Source organism: Canis lupus, chromosome 2, assembly GCF_003254725.2.
Source record: "Canis lupus dingo isolate Sandy chromosome 2, ASM325472v2, whole genome shotgun sequence".
In the NCBI taxonomy this organism is placed as follows: Eukaryota; Metazoa; Chordata; class Mammalia; order Carnivora; family Canidae; genus Canis; species Canis lupus.
The window spans coordinates 39,002,310-39,026,302 of NC_064244.1; the positions used below are offsets into that span (position 1 = coordinate 39,002,310).

General features: G+C 41.0%; 1 protein-coding gene across 16 annotated transcripts in view; it reads left to right on the top strand.

Annotated features, from left to right (window-relative positions):
- SH3RF2 (SH3 domain containing ring finger 2) overlaps positions 1-23,993 on the top strand; it is a 132,318-nt gene that overhangs the window by 9,796 nt on the left and 98,529 nt on the right. Inside the window, exon 1 of one of the 16 annotated variants that reach the window (XM_049102383.1) lies at positions 18,450-18,794. The exons of the other annotated variants lie outside the window; for them this stretch is intronic. Coding sequence (XP_048958340.1) covers positions 18,711-18,794 — 84 coding nt within the window. The 5' untranslated portion in view covers positions 18,450-18,710. Of the gene's footprint in view, positions 1-18,449; positions 18,795-23,993 lie in introns of those variants that run through there. 16 annotated transcript variants of the gene reach the window in all.

The window sequence follows — 23,993 nt, forward strand, 5'->3', positions numbered from 1 at the left end:
TGCAAATGTTTTATGTGATGGTGTATAGGTTTGTCTAAATTCACCAGACTCTACTCTTAAGAGTAGTGCATTTTTTTCTGTATAAATTATAACTCCATAAGGTCAGTTAAGGCAAAGAAGTCTTAGACTCAAGAAATGATGATTTATTAAAATGTCAAGCAGTGAAGTAGTTCGGTTTGAGGGAAGTGAAGTTTGGCCAATCAAAAGAAACTTCCTAGAAAATATAGGTGTTTCAATGGTCAGGAAGGACATGGGGAGAGAGTGAAAAAGGAACATCTGTTCTGGGCACATGGGTGCTAAGGAAGACAGGACAGGATAGGGATATCTGGAGTAGAATCAAAGTTGGAGAAGAGAGAGAAAGAAACAGAGGCAGAAGAGACCAGGTGATGATACCTAACCTTAGACTGCCACTGGGAAGACATATGTCAGGCACTCTGTAGTATAGTCTCTCCACAGCCACACTGGTTCCATGTCATCTCATGGCCCATGAGCTGTGTCTCCCTAATGGATTCAGTACAGCCATACAATGTTCCAAGGGGATAACTGAACTTACTCAGCAAGTTAGGAGGAGTCTCCCCTTCACTGTCAGACAAAGCTCTTTTTTCCCATTGAAATGGTTGGGATACCCGATAACCCTAGCACGTAGGAATGCCAGCCAGTGCACACAAAGTAAGTGGTGGGACACAGGCAAGGAAAGACAGACAAGTCCATTTGTCATGAGCAGCTTTCTGCAACTTGCATTTGTGTGTTATCCTCAGGGTCAAACGGCTCCAGATCCCCAGCTCAGAAGCCAAGACAGGACATTCAACATACTGGTCCTGAGTGCTTACTCTGTACCAGGCTCTGTCTTGAAAGCTCGCACCACTGCAACCCCATATCAGAGATGCTCATGGGCTCAGACTCCAGGACTCAAATAGTAGCTGAGTTCACCTCCAATCTCTGTCATTTCTCCAATCTTTTATCCAAGCACAAGGAGAATGGGTAACTTGTTTTGTCTCGCAGTACTGGGTACTCAGAGCACCCAGCCCACAGCCTGGTCTGTCTTAGGAACCCCCAAATACTTTGTGAATGAATGAATAAATAAATACAGCATGTCTATGGTTGGCTTCATGGAATCACGGAATAACTCTGATGATGCAAGAATGAATTCTTCCTGAATCAAGCCATTAAGAGAGCTAGGTGAGGAATGAGCAGCACGTTATATTAGATGTAAAGTCATGCAGCAACTGAAATCTTCTAGATGTGAATCACCTTATTAAATACCTTTTTGGGTGACAGCACTCTCCAGACAGTGGGCCAAGCTCAAAACCACTGAGCTCAAGAATTGCTAACCCTAAGAACATAAGAAATGCCACTCCACATATGGCTACACTTTTAGGTCAGATATCACAAATTTTATGTGATCCTTTGATCTTAGGAGAAACATTATCTCGAGTTAATTGACATTTAGTCACAGGAAGACCAGTAACAGGAAAGGAAGAGGCTCTAAAAGAATTTGCCACGGGAGTTATGAGCTGAATTGACCTGAACTCCAACATGAAGGAAAGGCAGCCTTTTTTTTTTAATAAATTTATTTTTTATTGGTGTTCAATTTGTCAACATACAGAATAACACCCAGTGCTCATCCTGTCAAGGGGAAGGCAGCATTTCAAGTAGGAGAATGGCCCTTGTACCCTTCGTGCTGCCAATTCTATGTCATATATATAACTTCAGTCATTTTAGGTGTGCAGTTTAATGGCGTTAATAGATTTACATTGTTGTGCAACCATCACCACTACTTGTCTCCAAAACTTTTCATCATTCCATACTGAAACTATACCAATTAAGCAATAACTCTCCATTGCCCTAAGTACATATGTGTTTGTGTGTGTGTGTGTATATATATATTATATAATATATAACATATATTTTAAAACTTCTTTCTGAATAAGAGGAATATGCTTTTTAGTATTGTTTTTAAAATATGTATTCAAATTTTCTGCTGCTTCTGGTCTTAGTCTTCCAATAAAATAAGTAAATAAGACTATACTGTTACTCGAGACAACAGCTCTCAATTCATGAACTGACTATGGCTTCTGGGCAAGTTACTGAGCAACTCTGAGCATCATCACTATAAAACAGAAATAGAAAGCTCACCCTCATCAAGTTATTGGGAGGATTTAACAAGGTGATACCTGTAAAGTGCTTAGCCAGGGTCTGGACAAAGTAAGCTCCTAGTAAAGGTGAACTCTTTTCTTGTACTCCCTTCTAAAGTACTACCACACTTACTGCATTTGGACAGCTATTTTACAACATTGTAGACATGGAGTAACAGCAATCAGGGCCCTATTTGGAGGATAAATCGAGATACTTGGTTTAAAATTCTTGGCACAGGGCATGACATACAGTAAACCTGGTGACAATGAATATGAGGTATTGTTGTTATTTCCCATTCATTCAACAGACATATATAGAATGCTTTTTATGAATAAGATCCTTTGTTGGGGTGTAGTAATAAACATAAATATGGTCCTTGCTCTCAAAGGCTTATGGTCTTTTGAGAGCACCATGTAAACTAATAATTATGCTGTCATTAATAAATCTTCAAGGACTTACTGTAGGTGAGACACTGGGTGAAACAGTTTTACTTAACAGAATTTCACTTAATGCTTTCTATAAGCCTCTGAAGTGGGTGCTACTGTTGTTTCTACTTTCACATAAATTGTGAATTTTTGAGATTTGTACTCAATATATGTTCATATGAGAAAATAAAATGGGAGAAAACAGCTACAGACTAAAATTTACAACATCCAGTATTTGTGTTTGGGACAGTTATGGAGGTTGCAGATGATCTGATTCCTAATCACCTAAGCATTCACAGAAACCCATGATGCTGAGGATTGCAACCTTCCGAATTACTGAGAGACACATATATCGGGTGGTGAGTTCCAGCATCATTGTCCTGATGCTGCGGATGTTGGCCACTGTGCCTTTCAGCCACCATTCACATGTATAGCATAGAAAGCCAAGAGAAGAGGTGAGAGAAAAGATCTAGGATGCAGGAGCCTGCATTTTAACAGAAAGGACATGAACAGAACTTGGACCGTTCACTGTTACTCTTCCCTGAGAGGCTCATGGGAAACCTTTAGCCTGGGGATCAGGAGAAATAAGGCATGTACTCCTGGGGTGTCTGAAGCAGATCATCCTAGCCCAGGGGTTCAGCCAGACTGCCAGTGTTAGAGAAGGCAAGAATTAAACTGTCCACCAGTCAGGAAACTGGCCCATGTAGCCACTGCAATCTATCCTTAGGTCTCAATGTAGCCTTCACTAGGAAGTCAGCCCTCTTTCCAAATCCTAATCTGGCCATATGTTCCTAGAGTCCCCAGAGTCCCAATGCTGTCCTCTGCATTCCACAGCATGCATCAGACGGTATAGTGTTTTCCACTCGCTACTCTTTCCCAATGCACTCTAAGCTCTATAAGGTTAAGGAAGTGTCTCATCTCCTCTGTACCTAGCAGACTGTCTGAAATGCAACAGCATTCAGTAAAGAATTAATTACTGAATGCATGCTGTTTGCCATGTTGCAAGAAACTGCAGTTAGATTCAGCAGCTTCATGGCTGAAGAGCTCCTGGTGTCTTTCCTTGAGGCTAGATGGAAAGGGGATATATCAGCCATTTTGTCCCCAGGATCTTTTCCAGCCCCTGTCTTGTTGACAAAGGTGTTTCTTGATGGCAAGCCAGGTGTGTTAGGAATGGCACGTAGGTGCTTGCAGGGGATTCAGAGGTAATTGAGAGGTGAAAATAAGTCAAACCAGAATGGAGCCAGATAGAACACCAACTGACTGACATGCCACAACCGTCTGAGCAAGTTGCACTGGTTTTACAGAGTTAAGGATGATATCGGTGCACACACAGAAGTATTTTAATTGGTTGCCAAGGCGATGCAGCAGAATCAGTGGGCATGGGGCAGGAATAGAACTCTGCAGAGCTGTGTTCAGGAGGAGTGTTTATGATATTAACAAGCTGCATGGATCTGAGAAAGGCAAGGCTGCACGAAATCTTATTTGGGACTTTTGCTAAATAAATAGGAGTGGCAGAGATAAAGAGGGGCAGAAGAGAAAACCTCCCTTCCTGGCTCTCTGGAGAAGCAGGAGGGACAATATTCTGGATTTCAGATTTCTCCTTGGAGTGGTGAATTCCCATAAGTGAGGGAAATGCAAGTAGATTGGTTCCATGCTTGAAGGCAGGGGTAATAGGTGAATGAAAAATGGAAGGAAATGGCCGTGTTTTCTTCCTCCCTAGAGAGTATAGAAAAGATCCAGGATGCAGGAGGCTGCATTTTAACAGAAAGGACATTTCCCATCTCCTCCTTTTGTATTAGAAAAGAATTTCTGATTAAATATGTATCTTTTTATTTTTTTTGTTTTTGTTTTCTGAAGATTTTGAAACACCAGGATTTTTTTTCATCATCATAAAATTTTGCGGTTGAGACATGTTCTGGGTTTCCTAGTTTCCCCATTCTACTGGCTATGCCAAGGCCCAACGAATCAAGCAGACTTCATCCTATGGAGTGCTTATCCTGATTGCTTGGGCACAGAGGGAGAATCCAGGAAGGAGAAAAGCCAGAGAGAAGACAGACATGGTTATCAGTCAGCCCCTTAGCCGATGGCCATCATATAGTTCACACCAGGTGCCAGACACTCTGCAAAATAACCATGGTTTTCCTTGAAGCCCCCGCAACAACCTCCCAACAACCAATCTACTTGCATTTCCCTCATCTATGGGAATTCACCACTCCAAGGAGAAATCTGAAATCCAGAATATTGTCCCTCCTGCTTCTCCAGAGAGCCAAGAAGGGAGATTTTCTCTTCTGCCCCTCTTTTTCTCTGCCATTCCTGTTTATTAAGCAAAAGTACCAAATAAGATTTAGTGCAGCCTTGCCTTTCTCAGTGGTATTTTCCCACTTTAGGAAAGTGGCTAGAAAGTGTCAGAACCAGGATATGAACCAGGTCTGCCTGTGTCGCAAACACTGAGCTTTTAACCAGATCACTCTAAGTGACCAAGACAAGCATGGTTGTTCTCCTGGAGCTCCGTGGAGCTTTGCACCATCTGCCATTGCTGGGTTGGTACCTGTTGGCACTAACAGTACCATTGTAATGTTGTTGATAAGCTTCCAGAGCATAATGTTATCTGTGGCCAACCCAATTCCATGGTAATGACATGCTACATATTTTTTGGTCTTTTTTTTAAAAATGATTTTATTTATTATTTGAGAAAGAGAGAGAGCATGAGTAGAGGGAGGGGCAGAGGGAAAAGCAGACTCCCTGCTGGCAGGGAGCTTGCCGAGGGGCTTGATCCCAGGCCCCTGAGATCATGACCTGAGCTGAAGACAGACGCTTAACTGACTGGGCCACCCAGGTGCCCCAATGACATAGTATGTCTTAACTGGGTGCCACTCAGTCAGAAATGTAAGGCTTTAAGTAGTAGTAATGAGTTTTGGTAAATAGGGAAATGAGATGAGGGGGGGAGGGAATGAAATCAGAAAAGAGGGCAGAGAAGAGAAAGGCAGAAACAGATTGCAGCTGTGATCTATACTGGGGCAACAGAAGCCAGGGAGGGAGAAGGAGGAAAGGAGGCAAGCTGATCAAGGGGCCAAACGCACATGGGCAGAATACTTGGGGAGATACATTAGCAGGAGTACGATGAGCTCTGATCCAGAGCTGCTCTGCTTTGCCATGAAGTGTAAGCGGGGTCAGGATGAAATATTTATGCTCCGTTCCTTTTGGAAACCTGTCATCTGGACAGGCAAAATGGTCCATTATAAGTGGGGACAAATAGAGCCGGAAATTCAGGAAAGTCAGCTTCTAATCCTGCCTTAGCTGAAAACCAACCATGTGACATGAAATGTATCTGAGGAGTGCTTAATAGATGTTAGCAATTACTGCAGTTACAGGAAAAGTCCCAAATTCTCTGAACCTCAATATTCTAGCATCTCAAATTTAAAACTTATCCTTTTTGTATTTTAATAGAACATACAAATGATACAGAAGAATTTGGATTTATGTTTTTAAGAAACAAAATATAAAGGTTTTCAGAAAAATAGGTACCAGTTTTGAGTCCTTACAGCTTCAAGGGACTGTGCTCAATATTTTACATGCAAAAGCCTTTAAATCCACATAACAACACTGTTGTACAGATAAGGGAAACTGAGGCTCAGGAAAACTGAGTAGCTTGCCCAACTTTACTCGTGTAGACTGACTCCAAGCCCACATTCTTGACCATTCTTGACATTATGCTGGTTAATCATGCAGCAACAGTAGTTCTACCTCTCTTATGCAAAGAGTGTATATAGCACATACCTTCTTTAGTGTATTAACGTGGCATTTGTACATTTCTCCCAAGTCATGTTATCTTTGTAAATCTGGTCACTCCAAAACTACATAATACCAACCACATGTTCAGGAATTGAGTGAGTCTTCTAGATCCTTTGTATTCTAGAATCACACAGCTAAAAGAGATCTTAAATGTCCTCCAAGCCAGCCATCCACTTCTCCTGTGCTTCAGTCCTCTCAGACTTGCCACATAACTGGTACATTTAAATCTCCAGTGTGGGGGAGTTTTCTGTGCCTGAACACATTCTATTCCCTCCCTCTCTGGGCAGCAGTATTAGAAAAGTCTTCCTAGGACAGCCAGGTGGCTCAGCAGTTTAGCGCCGCCTTCAGCCCAGGGTGTGATCCTGGAGACCCGGGATCGAGTCCCATGTCAGGCTCCCTGCGTGGAGCCTGCTTCTCCCTCTGCCTGTGTCTCTGCCTCTGTCTCTCTCCTCTCTGTGTATTTTCATGAATAAATAAATAAAATCTTTAAAAAAAAATAAGAAAAGTCTTCCTGAAATTTAGCCAACAAAACATACTTGTCCTTTCTTTCCATGAGTGACTACAGGTCTTTGAAAGCATCATAGAAGAGGTGCATTTTATTCTTATTTCTTATTTTCTCCAGGCTGAAATACTTCAATAAATTCATTTGGTGAGCTGCTTATAAGTATTGTTAACCCAGGGGGTGAGATCAAGGAATAATAGCAGGGGCTCTGAAGTTTAATAAACTATTTGTAATAGTTTATTAAAAATCCTAGTTCTACCTCTTGTTAGCTGTGTGACCTTAGGCAAGTCATTTGATCACCCTGAACCCTGATCTCTCCCTCTGAGAATAGGGTAATATATTACCTGCCACATACATTGAGGATTCAGTGAGGTAGTACATGTGACACACTCGACTGCTCCATGAATGCATACTTAATACATGTGAATGATTTTTGTTATTCTTCCCTATTATTATTGCCAGTGTCTCTGCAAAGGTATTCATCTTTATGTCACTGAGAACACCTGGTCCAGAGTCTAGTTGCTTTCTGTTTAAACCACACACAAATAAGCATAATAGAGGTTTGTCCTATAAAAGATCTCTGAAGTAACTCCACACTGGGTTTCAAGTGGCTTCAGGAAGACTTGCCACACTCCTGGAGAATCTCTCTTGAGATCTCTTCATGATAAAGAACCTCTAGCTATAACAGACCTTGCTAAAACAACACTTTAACAGGAATGTTATTCTTGGAAACACCAGAGAAAATACCTTTTTTTCTCTAAGTTTTGGAGGGCACGTTTAACATTTCTGTAGGTGCATGTTAGGCCACAGGTATAAAATAAATTCAAAAAAAAAAGAAGAAATCCTGCATTGCTATAATAATATCACTAGTATTCAATCATTATATAAACATATATTGTTTACTACGTATCAGACACTGAACTAGGCACTACAGTATAACCATAAATAAGATGACATGTAATGTACACTCTCCTAGGATAAAAACTCCATGGTCTTAGTTGGGTTCCCCTCAGAATCAGACCCTGCCATGAAGATTCAGTGTTTACAGATTATTTGGGAGGTATAATGACATTGGCAGGAGAGTGGGGATATCATACAAAAGGAGGGATGGTGGCTAGTAAAGGTGTGTTATGAAGCTAGTTACCACAGAGGGTGACTGGAGCTTCATCATATAGGAAAGCTCTGGGAAGCAGCTCAGAATTATCCTGACCAAGAGGTGAAAGCTCTGGGGTATTTATACCCATATACCTGCCAGTCATTGGTTAAGAGCTGTCCTAAGAAGCAAAGTAGATTCTAGAAGCTCAAGGGAAGACTTCCTACAAAATTATAGGTGCTGGCTGTTGGAGGTGAGACTGGAGTACACAGAAACGGTAAAAAGATCTGAAAAGATGTGGATAGAGTACCATCAGCATCATGCATACACACACAGTTACCAAAATAGTCACAAATTATGATGAGTTTGCTCTATACACTAACTCTATGCAAAGGTTTGAAGTAGAGGATAAAATGGAAGGTTTCTGACCAGAGTAGTCAAAGAACGCCTTGCTAAGAGGAGGCATTTTTGCTGAGACCTGAAGGATGAGAGGAAGACAGTGGAGTGAAAAGCAGAAAATTGGGGTGCAGCTCTGGAGAACATCTTGTGCCCTGTTCCCAGAGGGCAGAAGGAGCTTAGAGTCTGGGGAACTAACTAGAGGACCCAGATTGTTGCAGGGGGGATGGGAAGGAAACAGTAAGGTGAGTAGTATGAGAAAGGACGGCAGGAAAAGTCTAGAGGGACCAAGGTGCCATGGTGATGAAAGGAGATTGAATCCTACTTGCAATGAGAAAGATCCAAGATGAGAGCTGACCTGCTTTTCAGTTTAATATATACTTGGGCTCCTCTGTGAGACATTAATATCTGGGGAACAAGGATGAAAGAAAAAGATCAAGTCTAGTCTTCTGGCTGGGTGGCCTGGACTAGGATGGTGGCAGTGATGGAGAGAAGTGGATGGATATGAGAGCAAATCTAGAAGCAGAAAAGGAGAACCTGCTGCAATTTGGACTTTCTGTGTCACTAATCTTCACTGTGCTAAGCACTTCCATTTAACTCTTGCAACTTCTACATGAGGTATTACCTACATCCCCATTTTACAGGTGGGAAGACTGAGGCTCAGGAAGATTAACTTGCTGAAGGTCACACCAAGAACAAGAGACAAAGGTAGATTTGGCCAAAGCCAATGCTCTTAAGGAGCTCTCTTGTAGCATTAAAACAGAGAGGTGAGGATCAGCCACATGTCACCCTCTCTGAATGTGCACATCACTGTTCACTTCAACAGTGTTCATTTGCAGGATGTCTGTGGGGCAGAGAGAAAAATCACAGGCATTAAAACCAAAAGCCATGGGTTTGAATCCCAGCTCTTTCACTTGCTGACTTATCATTATAACTTTCTGGGCCTCAGTTTCCTTCCTAGTAAAGTCACAGAATACCTACTTAAAGTGATTGTTTCGAGATTAAATGGTATGTTGTAAAAGCTGAATCAGTAAGGTGCCCCACCATCACTTCAGACCACCTCCCCAGGTGCCTCCAGCTGGGAGCAGAATTGAAACCAAATTAGGCTCCCAGCCTTGGAAGTTGGTTCAAGAGACTTTGAGGACTCTGGGACAAGTTCCTTCAAAGGACAGCTCATCTAAGCAAATTCCTTCTATGACTCTGCCTGAGGCCTGACCCAGACTGGGTGCTTAATAAAGGCATTCCTAAATCAAGTTCATCTCAGGCTTTTTTGAAAAATACCACCTTATAAGGAATCATAAAGCATAGGTACTGAGAGTACAAAAGGCTGTAAAAAACATCTCACCCAATGTCTTACACAAATGTGGAGTCGAAGGCTTAACAAGAACAGACTTTCCAAGGCCACACATTTGGCCAGGGAACAGGCACAAGGACCAGGCTCCAGGTCTCCTGAGTCTGAGTCTGAGCACTTTGTGTTTTACCAAAGAACCTTGCATCTTCCCCAGACCATTGTAATTAGTTTGCTGGGCTTGGGTCAGAGGCCTCCGAAGCAGATTTCAGCATAAAGAATATTTTTAGAAGCATGAACACATTCAGATCATGTGTAGTGTTTTGCAACGTGGCCTCTTCAGGGCACTTTCAGACCTCTGGCGCCCAACTGCAATTTGGTCTGAGAAGCAAATAACCATTTACACAGTCTCGCAGTTTATGCCAATTTTGAGCCTCAAAAGGCAATTTCCAAAGACTCAGGGGACAGCACAAGGGAGAAGCTAAACAGAGAGACATAGACTAAAACTAAGTGGCCATGAAAACATGTTTCAGATAAAAAGCAAAGGCCTGAAAATGGTAAGCATGGAATTGGCTGCAAGTGCCTCCAACATCATGGATATTGTTATCCAAAAGCATTTTTGTAGGCAACCATTTACCTCACTCCACGTATTTTGAGCTTGCTTTTTAACATTTTAAATTATTTCCAAAGAATAGGAAAGTGATTACTGGGTCACAGGAAATGAGTATTTTTGAGCCTCCCATATATAATATTAATTTGTTTTCATCTGTGTTTACAGAACTCTTTGAATTGCAAGTCACAGAAACCCACCTCAGGCTAGCTCAAACAGTGGGAATTTGTTGGCTCAAAGAATGGCAACCTCAGGCCCTCTTAAGGACCCAGATTGTCCTTCAGATCATTCCCCTGTGTATTGACTTCTCTTCTTTCTATGTATTGGCATCATTCACTCCGACTGCAAATGACATTTTCCATGATGAGCATCAAAGAAGGTGCATCTTCATGGGTTCTTAGTTACAAACAATAGGATCTACTACAAAAACAGATTTAAGAGACAGGATTCAAAAAAGGATATGAAATAGTTCATGGATCTTCTAGGAGAGCCACAGAGCCTGATTTGAGGCCACTTTGCCAGGAAAATTGCCCCAAATGACCAAGTTCTGACTTCCAGGGCTGACCTCACTGGCACTGAACACTGAGGCTTGCGTTGGCCCTGCTCCTACTGCTACAACTGGAGGTCAGTCACCCTGGGTTTAGCAGACTCTGCCACATTCTCAGAGTGGAGACCAGTCTACCCTGGGCTGTCTTTGTGTCACTAGTTCCCAATTTAAAATTCAAGTCCTATCTCTACAATTAAAGCCTAAATCCCAAGCCATATTGATAAAGCTGGCATTTGAACCTCTTAATTTTGAGGCAGTTTCTGCCGCCCACCAAGATTTATAATGTAGGTGAGTTCCCAAACATACAAAGGGGGTTCAGATACAGGGCATTCAAAAGAATCATGAATATGTACTGTAAAAAACACAACAGCTCAGATTTACAGAGTTCCAGTTCCACAATGCCAGGAAAGAAGGAAAGTCTCTTTCAGTACCACCTAGGTCAGTACCTGGCACTTAGTACACACCTGTCAGACTGAAGTGACCAAAGCTTTAACAAATAGGCCTGATTCTAAATCCTAAGACTCCGTTGTGTCTGATCCTGACAAGACTCAGATGGAATTAAAATCGTATGTCCTCATTTCCGTCTGTCTGAAAGATTTGTTCCCTGTACTTTGGTTTAAGATGGCCAGGTTGACCTACCTCACTTGGCCTGACGTTTATGGCTGTGTAGTTTCTTTTTCAGAGGTAGAGGGAAGGGACATAGTATTTCTGATCAATGGAAATCTGGACATTTTTACCAATGGAAGTCTCCTGAAATAGATAATGAGATTCTTAGCCAGGACGAATATTAACAAGATGTAAAATTGCTATTGGCACTTAAAAATACATGAACAGGGTCAAAACTGGGATCAGAACCCAATAGGCAAGGCAGATGGCAAATACAAGTCTCAGTTTCATTGAAAACAGGGCAGGAAGTTAAAATGCAATCCCTCAAAGAGCTTTCACAGGTAGTGTGATATTTGATAGCAGCAAGCAACTGATGGAAATTTTTATACAGATGCTGAAATTAGCTTTGCTAACATATATTCCTGTGGTGAGCATCACCCAGCCTTGATTCTTGCAAAGTTGCCCATGGAGATAAAATGGAAGAGGACAAACTGATACCATTTTTGAAGACAGGAGGATTTTTTAGGAGCCACTGCTCTCCTGCATCCATTTCCCCCCCCCCCCTTTTTAAAGAGTTTGTAGTGGGGAAAAACCCTGAGGGGGTCATCCTTAGATGTCATTTGAATTCTCTCATTTCTCAGGAAAGCACATTCTTCCACTCATCTCTAGACTACTCCTGCCTCTTTCTGGCCTGGGGGAAGGGAGAGAGTCAAAGAGAGAGAACAGGGCAGGGCCATAGTGGATGAAGTATTTTAGGTGCAGATAGGGAACTATTTCAGGATTCTTTGGGGTGAAATGACTCAAATACCTAAAATATAGGAAATAATCATTGTGATTGTGGTTAAAAGAATGTTTTAGCTTTGATCTAAAAAAAAAAGAAGTCTGGGTATCCACTTGGGGGCATGTACTATAACCACAGAGACAGTACACAGTGGTGGTGTCACTTTAACTGAAGTTACTGACTTGCAGCTGTCAATATGGCAAAGGAGAAAAGTGGCCAAGTCAGATGTGTTAACCTGAAGTGTCAATACTGTTTAGGCCAGTATATCCAAGGAAATTTCCTTTGCATCAACACAGTTTATCAGCTCCATGTATAAGGACCTTTTCAGTTGGAATTTGCAAAATTCCTTGCCAAATTAACTTGAAAAAAAAAATGGGAGAAGGTGACTAGAGACTTGGTAGTTTCATGGAGATCTGACGAGTGGATCTCAGGCATGGCGGGATCTATGAGTTCACAGTCATCTGAATTCTGTATCTCTATCTCACACTTGTGCCTGCTGCTGCTTTCTTCATTCTCAGGGAAGTTCTTTCCAGGAGGAAGATACTGGCAGCCAAAGTCCACGTCATTCTTAAAGCTCTTAATCTTAGAGAAATGGAGGGTGTCCTCTTCGCTGACAGCTCTACCAAGAAGACTCCAATTAGCTTACCTTGGGTCCCCTGTGCCTCTCTCAGAAAATACTCTGATTGGTCAGGACTAGGTCACACAACCAACCCTGAAGCCAGAAGGCAGGGCAGGGTCAGCCCTCCAGCACCACTTGAACAGAATTACTAGGAAATAAAGGAGAGGTGGTTCACAAGAGGAAGAGAGTCTATGTAGACAAATGTCTCTGTAAGAATATATTTAAATCCTGGGTACATTTTTAGGATCATTAACTTTTTATGCACAGCAGTTAAAAACAAAAGGGAACTGGGCAGCCCCGGTGGTCCAGCGGTTTGGCGCTGCCTTCAGCCCAGAGTGTGATCCTGGAGTCCCGGGATCGAGTCTCATGTCAGGCTCCCTGCATGGAGCCTGCTTCTCCCTCTGCCTGTGTCTCTGCCTCTCTCTCTCTCTCTCTCTCTCTCTCTCTCTCTCTGTGTCATGAATAAATAAATTTTAAAAAAACAAAAACAAAAGGGAACCAAAATTCAAAGTACTCACTCCCCAACACCTTATTATTTCCCTGAACATTCTCACTTTCCATCTAGCCTTTTCACCACCGCACAAATCAGTCTATCAAAATCCTGCTCAAACTTTCTAAGGTATTATTCAAATGCTGCCTCTTTGGAAAATCTTCTCTGTTGGTCCCCGTGAGATTCTGTCTCTCTTGAGCTCCCATATTCCAACCCAACTGGCACTGCCTTGCCCTGCCTTCATATGAATTATATATGCATAGTTTTGCCTTATGCCCTCTGCCTCCCGCACCACTGGATTAAAACTCAGAAAATACTTATAAAAAGAAACAGACTGAGGGCAAGAAAAGGAGGAAGAAAAGAGGCTGAGTATTTCTTGTCTGTTTCTACTCCTGGATTCAGTTCCTAGCCAGTAATGATTCTGCATTGTTCAACTCTTCCTTTTTTTTCTGTCTTGCACAAAATAAACACTGGGTGCATGGATGGATGGATGGATGGATGGATGGATGGATAAATGAATGACTCTATCATTACAATTAAGAGTTGTTTGTAGGCTGGCATAAACCCTCCCCTTGTGCCAGTAAGGAAGAGTTCCAAAGAATGAAGGGATTAAGATTAGCATAGTGAGCAACCAGAAACTTTATAATACAAGGTGTCATAACCTGCACGGAGAACAAGTAGGACACAATACATTTAAATTATTGCAGAAGAGAATTTTTTTTTAATGTAATGAAAAACTACCCTCCTGTCAGGCTGATTAAGTACCAGAACCCCTCCTACCATCACTTGTAACTACTTTTCAAGTTTTCTGAAGACAAGGGGCTGGATTAAATGTTATCAGGTGACCCAAAACCTTATCCCTCACCCCGAGCTCTTTGATTCCTTGGAGTTCCCCCTACATCCAAAAACTGCAGGTCTAGTTAAGTTCTGCTTACAGAAAATGAAGTAAGTAGATTGTAGAGACTTGCCCTTATCTGTTTTGACTGTGGATCATTCAGTGATCCACTTCAGGGCTGCACTTAGTTCTCATGAAAAATGCTCCAGGAGAAAAACACTTCCTTGTGTGTTCTGAGAATAATTAAATGAAGTGGCAAACTCATTTTTAAAGATTTGTTATTTCTAACAAAGCTGTTCAGAAAGTCAAAACTAGAAGAACCCTATCTCTGCCATTTGCAGTTTTTCATTTTTCTCCTAGAAATGGCCCTGTTTTGTTGTGGTGTTTACCCTCAGGCTGTGTCTGATTCTGTAAGTAGCCATCAAATGAAGATTGATGGGAGTTCACTTGTTCATCTGGAGCTATATTAGCCCCATGGCCAACAGTCATGTTACAATCACCATAAAACTGTTCTGAGCAATCATAATTTTACTATCTAGAGCCATCGTCATTTTGGACAAGAGTGGTAACAGTCTTCTGTTAAACTAAGAGAAGCAAAAGAAAGTTGAATTTCTATTGTAATCATTTCAACAAACATTGCCTTTTGCACAGAGAGCATTAGATTGGGCATTCAAGGTTTTTAGAGCTGAAAAGAACTAATATAGTCAGTGTTTACATTAACTACTCTAAGTATCATTCATCCTTTCAATAAATATTTATTTATCAGCCGCCACCATATGGCAGACAGCTCGCTAGGCTCAGGGGGAGATAGAGTGGAGAAAAGTGTACATGCAGTTTCCTCTCTTATGGAGGATGCAGTCTAGTGTTCGATAATGAAACACAAATAAATACATACTTTTAAGGTGTGATTTAAAGTGCAGTTGGTCATGGGGCACCTGGGTGACTCTGTTGGTTAAGTGTCTGTCTTTGGCTCAGGTCATGATCCCAGGAGCTGAGATTGAGCACCATATCAGGCTCTCTGCTCAGCCAGGGGTCTGCTTCTCCCTCTACCCCTCTTCCCCATTTGTGTTCTCTCTGTCTCTCTCTCAAATAAATAAATAAAATCTTACAAATAAATAAAAAAGTGCAGTTGGTCTTAACAAGGAAAAGCCTTGTTGAAAGCTGTGGCCTACTCGTAAGAAGGGATATTTTTGGATGATATTTGAGGATGGAGACATAATTAAAATTAAGATCAGAAACCAAAAAAGGTACTTCCTGAGAGTGTAAAGGGTAAATCAGGATGAGCCAACTGAAGAGGTGGACAAGGGTATTTGAGAGAAAGGAAACTGCCTTGTGCAAAGGTCCTGAAGAGGGCTAGAGAGTGGGACTCAGGCCTGTAAGGGAAAGGAGTCACAGGGGTGCATAGGAGTAGGCAGGGACCCAATCATATTTTAAGGACAATGGGAAGCCACTGATGTATTAGATGAGAATAGGATGATCCAATTTACATTTTCTCAAGATCATTCTGGCTGCCTTGGTGAGAAACACTGGGTGAGGGCAAAGTGGCAACAGGGAGACCTATTAGGAGAACATGGCCAAGGGAGATGGTGGTAGCAGTGGAGACAGAAAGAAGTGACGTATTTGAGATCTATTTTGGAGACTCAGTTCCCTCAACTGTGAAGTGGAATCAGTAACAGCCATATCATGGGGTCATGATAATAAAGGAAGACAATATGTGTAATGAGTTTATAACAATGCTTGACACACCATAGGTACTCAATAAACGTTAGCTATTGTCATTATTTACAGACCAACAAGAATGATTTGAATAAAAACTCCCTTCTCTGTTAAGAACCCTCTGGACAGGGATTCCAGTTCAAAAGAATTAAAATATACATTCTATATCCAGCACAATACCAATGAAGAGATGAAAGATGGAAACTCATGACACAAACAGGAGTAATTAATTGTAAGCAGGGCGTCAAAGACCCTTCAAGGGAATAAGAACTGTTTAGCCTTTATACTTGAGGTTAAAATCTGCCCATTGAAACAATATTAAAACAGAAGTCTGAATGTGAGTTGAATACTGTTTAGGGTTCCTGCTTAGGCAGCTGCCTCAAAACAAGAGTTTTGCCGAAGAAAAGGCTCTCCCAATGATTAAGTGAACTCTAAATAGGTTCACTTATAGCACATTATAATTTGATGAGCCACATTTTAAGTGCTTTAGAATCACATGTGGCTGGTGGCTTCCATATTGGGTAAGGAAAATCTAGAAGCTTTAAGTGAACTCCAACTTTGCCCTTTTAGGACTTCTGCCCAAGTAAGTCACTGACCAGTGGCTGGGCACTGAAAGCAATCTGTTAGCTCTGTCGGAGGAACAAAGATGCCGCAAGATAAAGTCATTCAGCAGAACTGCCAAAAACAAAATAATATTTATTTAGTACATGCCAAGTACCAGACCCCATAAGTAGGCATTATTCCTCTGCTTTATGGAGGAAGAAGCTGAAGCTCAGTGAGTTCAAGGAATGTTCCTGTGGTTACAGATATTGTAAATGACAGAGGAAGGATTTGAACCCAGGTCTGTCTAATGCCAGGGTGCAGTCTTGAGCACTATGTAGGATTATCTGCAGACTACTTTGTGGCACCATCTTTCTCTCTCCTCTATAGTCAACAGTGAGAACACTTAGAAGCTGAATTTATGGTAAATTATTTCCCTAGAAATGGACCTCTTAACTTTGATTTCAGAGGATCCATGAATTCCTAACACTCTATAAGAAAACTGCATGGATGTTTGCTTCTGTGATACTTCCTGGGGAGAGAGTCCATAGCCTTCCTCAGATTGTCAAAAAGTTCATGACCCTCCACAATGATAATATTTGGCCTAATCTATCAAAATTTAAGATGTATGTGTTTACTAATTTAATAATCTCACTTGGGAAATACTAACAAAGTGCTTAACAGTATTTGTTCACAGATTCTCAAACACTGCATCATTGTTTATAAAAGACAACACTGGAGGGGCACCTGATGGCTCCATCAGTTAAGTGTCCAACTCTTGATTTCAGCTCAGGTCATGATCTCAGGGCCATGGAATCAAGCCCTGCATTGGGTTCCATGCTCAGCATTGGAGTCTGCTTGTCCCTCTCCTTCTGCTCCTTCCCACTGTGTGCTCACTCTCTGTCTCTGTCTCTGTCTCTGTCTCTCTCTCTCTCACACACACACACATAAATAAGTAAAAAATCTTTTAAAAAATAGTAAAAGAAGGAAGCAATGGAAACAACCCCAAGCCCTATCAATGAAGACTTAATGAAATAAACAGTGATATGTATCATTAAAAAGGATATTATAACTATTTTTAAAACATATGCTAATAAAGTACATCCAGAGTACAACTAAATGAAATAAGCAACTTGCCAAACATATCTATATGTGCTATATATATATTTTTGTAAAAAATTTTGTTTCACATGTGTTTGTGCACATATGCATGTTTGTGTATACATAGCAATAAGTCTAGAACATCATTTTCCAATATAAATGCTATGTGAGCTACATATATAATTTAAAAATTTTAGTAGCCACGTTAAATAAATCAAGAGACAGGTGAAGTTAATCTTAAAAACATTTTTTATTTGAGGGCAGTCCATTAAGCATCTGACTCTTGAGTTTGGCTCAGGTCATGATCTTAGGGTCATGCGATCGAGCCCTACTTTGGCCCTGCACTGAGCACAGAATCTGCTTAAGACTCTTTCTCCCTCTCCCTCTGCCCTTACCCACTGCACACTCTCTCTCTAAAATAAAAAAATATGTATATACATTTTTTATTTGGTCCAATATATCAAAATATTATCATTTCAACATATAAATCAATATAAACACTATTGAGATATTTTACATTCTTTTTTTCGTACTAAGTTTCTTAAATCCAGTGTGTATTTTTCACTTATAAGCACATTATAGTTTGAGTAGCCACATTTAAGTGCTTTAGAATCACGTGTGGCAAGTGGCTACCATATTGGGTAGGGAAAATCTAGAAGCTTATATTTCAGACTGTAGATGGAAGCTGTCTTAACCAGAAAGTAGGAATGAGAAGAGAGCAAAAACAGGCAGCTATATTTTCTTTATGCATTTTATAGTGCCTAGATTTCTTTATAGAGAAGATATATTTCTTTTACTTTTTAATGACATATATTTTAAAGAACTGATGGAGCAACATATAGGTAAGTACCTGAATTTGCTTCTCAGGTCTAGCCAGATAACCCACCCAGGCTAGAACCTACTTGATATCAAGGATTCATTAGCAAGGGTATGTAAATATACACATATATTAATATATATAAATATATATGCATATATTTATGTATATGTTGTATGTATATATACATATATGTATATATTTGTGCACACACATATATATCTTGCAAAGAAAATAAATCAAGCCATTGAGTGTTTATTAAAAATTTACAATGTGAAAACAGTCACAGTGAGAGCTAGACCCCCTGGAGGTTATGAAGACACAGAAAACAGAATTCTAAATTCTTTGAATTTAGAATTTTGATGGAAGAAAGGCTTACTTATGGAAAAATTAGAGAAAAAAAATCTCAAGGCTGAATGTTATCATCAAGTAGGGCTGACAAAACAATGGGAATTCAAAGAAAGGGGATTTGGTGGGAAGCAGGAGGAGAGGAAAAAAAGGTGAGAAACGAAAGATGTTCACTATGGGCATATTGGGGCTGGCAGACTCCAGGTTCCCTGGTGTCACTGAGTGGTGATGGAAGAAGCACAGAGGGCAGATCCCAACACCATCTACCTACAACTAAAGCAGCTACAGCAGTGAGAGGGCAAAGCAGGCTAGAGTAAGGTAGACCCAAGTCATGAGTCAGTAAAGTATACCAAGTATATCAGGCTGGTGGTCAGTATACAGTCTAACATGAGTGTATGGTTCCTAGGATTCTGGATGACCAGGGTTATACAGTGGCATTGCATGTGATGAGCACATACTCTCATGTTATTCTCTCCCCACCTGTTAACTCTGAACATTTTCCACTTTACCAAGAGAGGAGAGATTCAGGTGCCAAAGAAATCTGCTCATATTGCCAAATAACAATAATAATGGCTAATTGTGACCAAGCCCTTACTAACACTGGCTGTACATGCATTAACTCATTTAATCCTCACGTAAACCTTTGGCAGATGTACCATCATCATCCCATTTTAGATTCTAGGAAACTGAGACTCAGGAACATTATGTGGCTTTGGTTGCCCAGATTCTTGCTGCCAATAGCAGCTGGAGCTCGTACTTGGTAAAGTCTGAACCCAAACTAATACTCTTGACCATGATGCTCTATCTGCTTTCCTTTCCTATTGAGTATTGACTGGGCCCCAACTTACTCTAGTAAATTGAAAAAAATAGTATAAGAAAGATAAATATTGTTTCAGTTTTCCCAGCCTACTGGAAACTACATGAGTTCAGAGCTTTGAGAATTATTATTTTTAAAGAGGGAATTGAACTTTATAGACTTGATGTGTATCAGAAGATGTTTTGATAATTAATGAACATGCATTTTTAATAACATGATTACAAATACAATTTTATCTCCATATTCTCCTCAGAGCATTTTAAAAGAAGGGGGGGGAAAGTAACCTCTTTATGTAACTTTGAGTCATTTTTGAGTCATAAGGAAAATTAATGGGAACCTGAATCTGAGGACTTCTAAACCTAAACAGTCTCTAGCCTTGAGGTTTCTTCTGCATTGGGCTGGTTCTCCTTAGATCAGGGCTATTTTTTGTTGTAAGAAGAACTTAGAAATCCAGCTCTAAACAACCTATGAATATTACCTGCATGGCTGCGTCTGAACTTGACAGCTCTGCAAGAAGCCATATTTGTTCCATCTACAAACTGAGCCCTTGGGCTTGGAAACTTTTCCTACCTGCCAAAAGCTGATGAGCAGGCTTTATTGGTTTGTAAGTAAATGAAGCAACAAGCCAATAAACAATAGTCTGCCTCTCTCCTTCAACACTGGATCCAGGCATTGGAAGGTGACTGTTTAGTCACAGGAGATGGTTGAGGGAAGAGGAGAAAGGATCAGCACAGCCAGTTCTCCTCACATATGTCATTTCACCTTCACAGTGACCATGCAAGGTAGTGATTATTATTTCCACTTGACTGGTGTAGGAAGTTGAGCTTAGAAGAGGTAGGTTATTTTTCCAAAATCCCCTAGCTGGCAAATGTCCCCAGAATCTGTGTTTATTCCTCAATATGCTTTATTCCTCAATGTGGTGTTTTCTAGAGCAAGGGAGGCCAAGCTGGAATATAAGGCATCCAGGCCAAAATCAGAATGAAGGAAGTTCAGTCATTCTCTCAGTCCACAAGGCCGACTGTGGCCAGCTATGTGCTAGGTGTTATGGTGAGCACTGAGAAGAAAATTCCATGGTCCTAGCCAACCCCCCAAAGAGCATTGATAAACAAGACTGTCGATTCTGGAATGGCCAGACTAAGATCAATCCCAAAGGTTAAGACTTAAGGTGAAACATGAGGCTAGGAATAGTCAAGAAGTAATAATAATAATAATGATAATGCCTAACAATTTAGAACACTTACTAAGCTCTGAGCATTGTGTATGGACTAGCTCATTTAGTACCACAACAACTGTATGAGGTTGATGTTATTATCATCTTCATATTAAAGAGGAAGACAGGCAGCCTAGATGGCTCAGCGGTTTAGTGCCGCTTTTGGCCCAGGGCCTGATCTTGGAGACCTGGGATTGAGTCCCATGTCGGGCTCCCTGCATTAGAGCCTGCTTCTCCCTCTGCCTATGTCTCTGCCTGTGTGTGTGTGTGTGTGTGTGTGTGTGTGTGTGTGTCATGAATAAATAAATAAAATCTTTAAAAATAAAGAGGAAGAGACAGGGCCACAGTGACCCAGCTAGCAGTAGAGAAGATCTGTCTTCATAGAATATATTTCTTTGGATTTAGAACCAGATAGATTTTGTTCAAGTCCTTACTGTACCATTCCTTATCTAAGGACCCTGAGAGAATATTGCTTAACTTATCTTGCATCAGTCCATCTGGAAAAAAACAAAAACAAAAACAAAAAAACCTAATAATACAAAAAGAAGAAGGAAGGAGGGAGAGAGGCAAAGAAGGGACGAAAGAAAGAAAGGAAAAAAGGTTCTTAACTATTATGTATGTAGTAGGTAGAGAGGACCAAGTGTATTTCAGCATCCTATCAGAATAGCAGAGGATCTGTTCCCACTCTTTAGAGCAAACTGGTTTGCTGCCTCCTAAAGGAGTGAGTGCAGAAGCAAAGACATTAGAAAGATGAAGACCCCCACCACTGCCTACCCATAATACATGACCTATAATTAGGTCCTATAAATTAGGCTCCAGGGTGCCATTCCCATGGCAATCACTAGTGACCACCCAGAGCCATTGGAGGACAATGGGTTGGACAAGAAGTCCTCTCCCAACCTAAGCACTGCCTCAAGGGGTGAATATCACAGGAAATACAAGTATCTGCTGGGCCATATCACCTGGGAGGTAGGCATCTGCTTTGTAATTGCTCCTACGTTCTTTGTACTTTTCCAAGATATAGAGAAGCTGCATATATCATCTTTACCACTAATGGTCTGGCATCATAGAAGTCACTTGGTCTATTTGGTAGAGGGATGCTGAGGATAAGTCAGGCCAAAGTGGAATTTGGCCTGGTAATGTAGGTTAACTCTAGTCCTAGTTTGAACTCCACAGGGGCAGGACTTTGTCCCGTTTGCTGCTTTATTCATACTGCCAGGCACACAGTGAGGCATGTGGGGTATAACAGGAACCAAGTATGAGCCCTGCCCTCAAGAATCTCATAGTCTGCTGGAGTGAGACAGACATTGTAATAAGGGCTGTGATTTGACAAGTAAAAGGCCCCATTGGAGAGATACCTGACTTGTGCTTAGAATTCAAGAAAGGCTTTCTGGAGTGAATGACATCTTAACTGGCACCTAAAAGGTGAGTGAGAGCAGAGGAACAGTATGTGCAAAGGTTTTGAAATGAGAGATGTCAGAACATCAGAGAAAGAAAGAGGACCAGTGAAGCTAAAGAAGCTGACAGTTCTCTTTAAGCCATATTAAGGAGTAATGATTCTATCTTGGGGGCAATGGGGAGACTGCTAAAGAATTCTGAACAAAACAAGTGATATGATCACTGAGGAATTGGACATTTTCAACATTATCTTCCACACCATCCAAGAAAGACAGTGAATCTGAAAGCAATTGAAACTCTCTCCAAAAAAAGTCTTTTGAGTCTTTCAAACTTTTCATTCTGTATGTAGTAGTTGTTGAAATGTCCAAAAATAGATGTATCATTTTAAGAAAGATGAAAAGTTGCTGAAATCTCTACAGAGCCACATAGGAGGAAAGAGATGCTACTTTTATTATGCCATAAAAATAACAGCAGCTTCTCTAGGTCTTTCTCTGAGGGTACTTGAGCCCATTCAACCCAACTCAGTGTGTTCTTTGTTTCTTGTTGGTTTGTTTGGTTTTGCTTTTGACCTTGAGACAAAATTGTCTTCTCATAAATATTTCAGCAAGGGATATATGGATGCGGTCTACTGCATTTTTACTTAAGACATATACATAGCAATTATGAAAGGTGTGAAGTAGTGAAGAGAGAAATAATTGCAGAAGGATTCATAGTTCTATGCTGTCTAACAAATTCCCAACACTTAAAGGCATAAAAATATGCACATACCTCATTATTTCAGTGAGTCAGCAGTCCTAACACAACCAGCTGGATCCTTTGTACTAAGGGGTCAGCCAGGACTGGGTTCTCATCTGGAGGCTTGAGTGAGGAAGGATCTACTTCCACACTCACTGAGGGTTGTCTGAATTCATTTCCTGTGGCCCTAAGAATGAGGGCCTAGGCTCCTTGCTGGCTGTTGTCCGAAGACTGCATTCAGCTCCTACATAGTGACTACTACTGGCTCCTTGACATATGGACCCATTAACATGACCTCCAAAAGAGACAATCCGTAGCAAGATGGAGAGTTGTGTAGTCACTTCTCATCACCTTTGCCATATTCTCTTAGAAATAAGTTGCAGGTCCCACCTATACTCAAGGTAAGGAGATTACACAAAGGCATGAGCACCCATGTTCATGGTGGTGGGGTCATGGGGTCACCTTGGAGTCTGTCTGCCACAGATGGATAAGGAAAAGAAAGAAAAGAGCAAAGAGAAGAAAAGAAAATGGAAGGATAAGAAAAATGTATCTGTGTATGTAATATTAACTATGCATTATTAGTTAGGTACTGTGCCAGTTATCTTTATGCATTTTATAATTTAATCTTTCTCTGAACCCTGTGTGGTATGTGTTACTATTATCCCTATTTTACAGAAGAGAAAACTAGAGTACAAAGAAGTAAATTTCTCAAGTTCCTATAGTGGAAAAAGTAAAGCCAGAAATCATATTCATTTTGCTTACATTCTACAGCCAGAGCTTGTAACTACTATGCTGTACTTAAGAGAGCAGGAGAGGGGAGAGAAAAGAGGATAAAAAAGAGAATGGAGAAACAAGAGAGGACAGAGTTTCCAAACAAATGAAATTTGTTCCTGAAAGAGTTGGCAATCAGTAAGGAAACCTGTAGGTCTACAATACTGGCTTGGTTTTAGAAGGAAGCAGCCAATTAGAAAAACATTCTCTTGAGCTGAAGCCAGTGGGACTATGGATGAGTCTCAGGCTTCTGCACCCTTTGCTGGCCCACCTGTTTTTCAGAATCTAGAGCTAAACACTGCAGCCAAGCTATACCAAGGACCTTGGAGACACCCAGCTTATCCAGGCAGTATCTATACTCATGTTCTGCCAGATTTCTGCAGGAGCACATCTGGGCCCAGGCAGCTGAGCGGTGCCTAG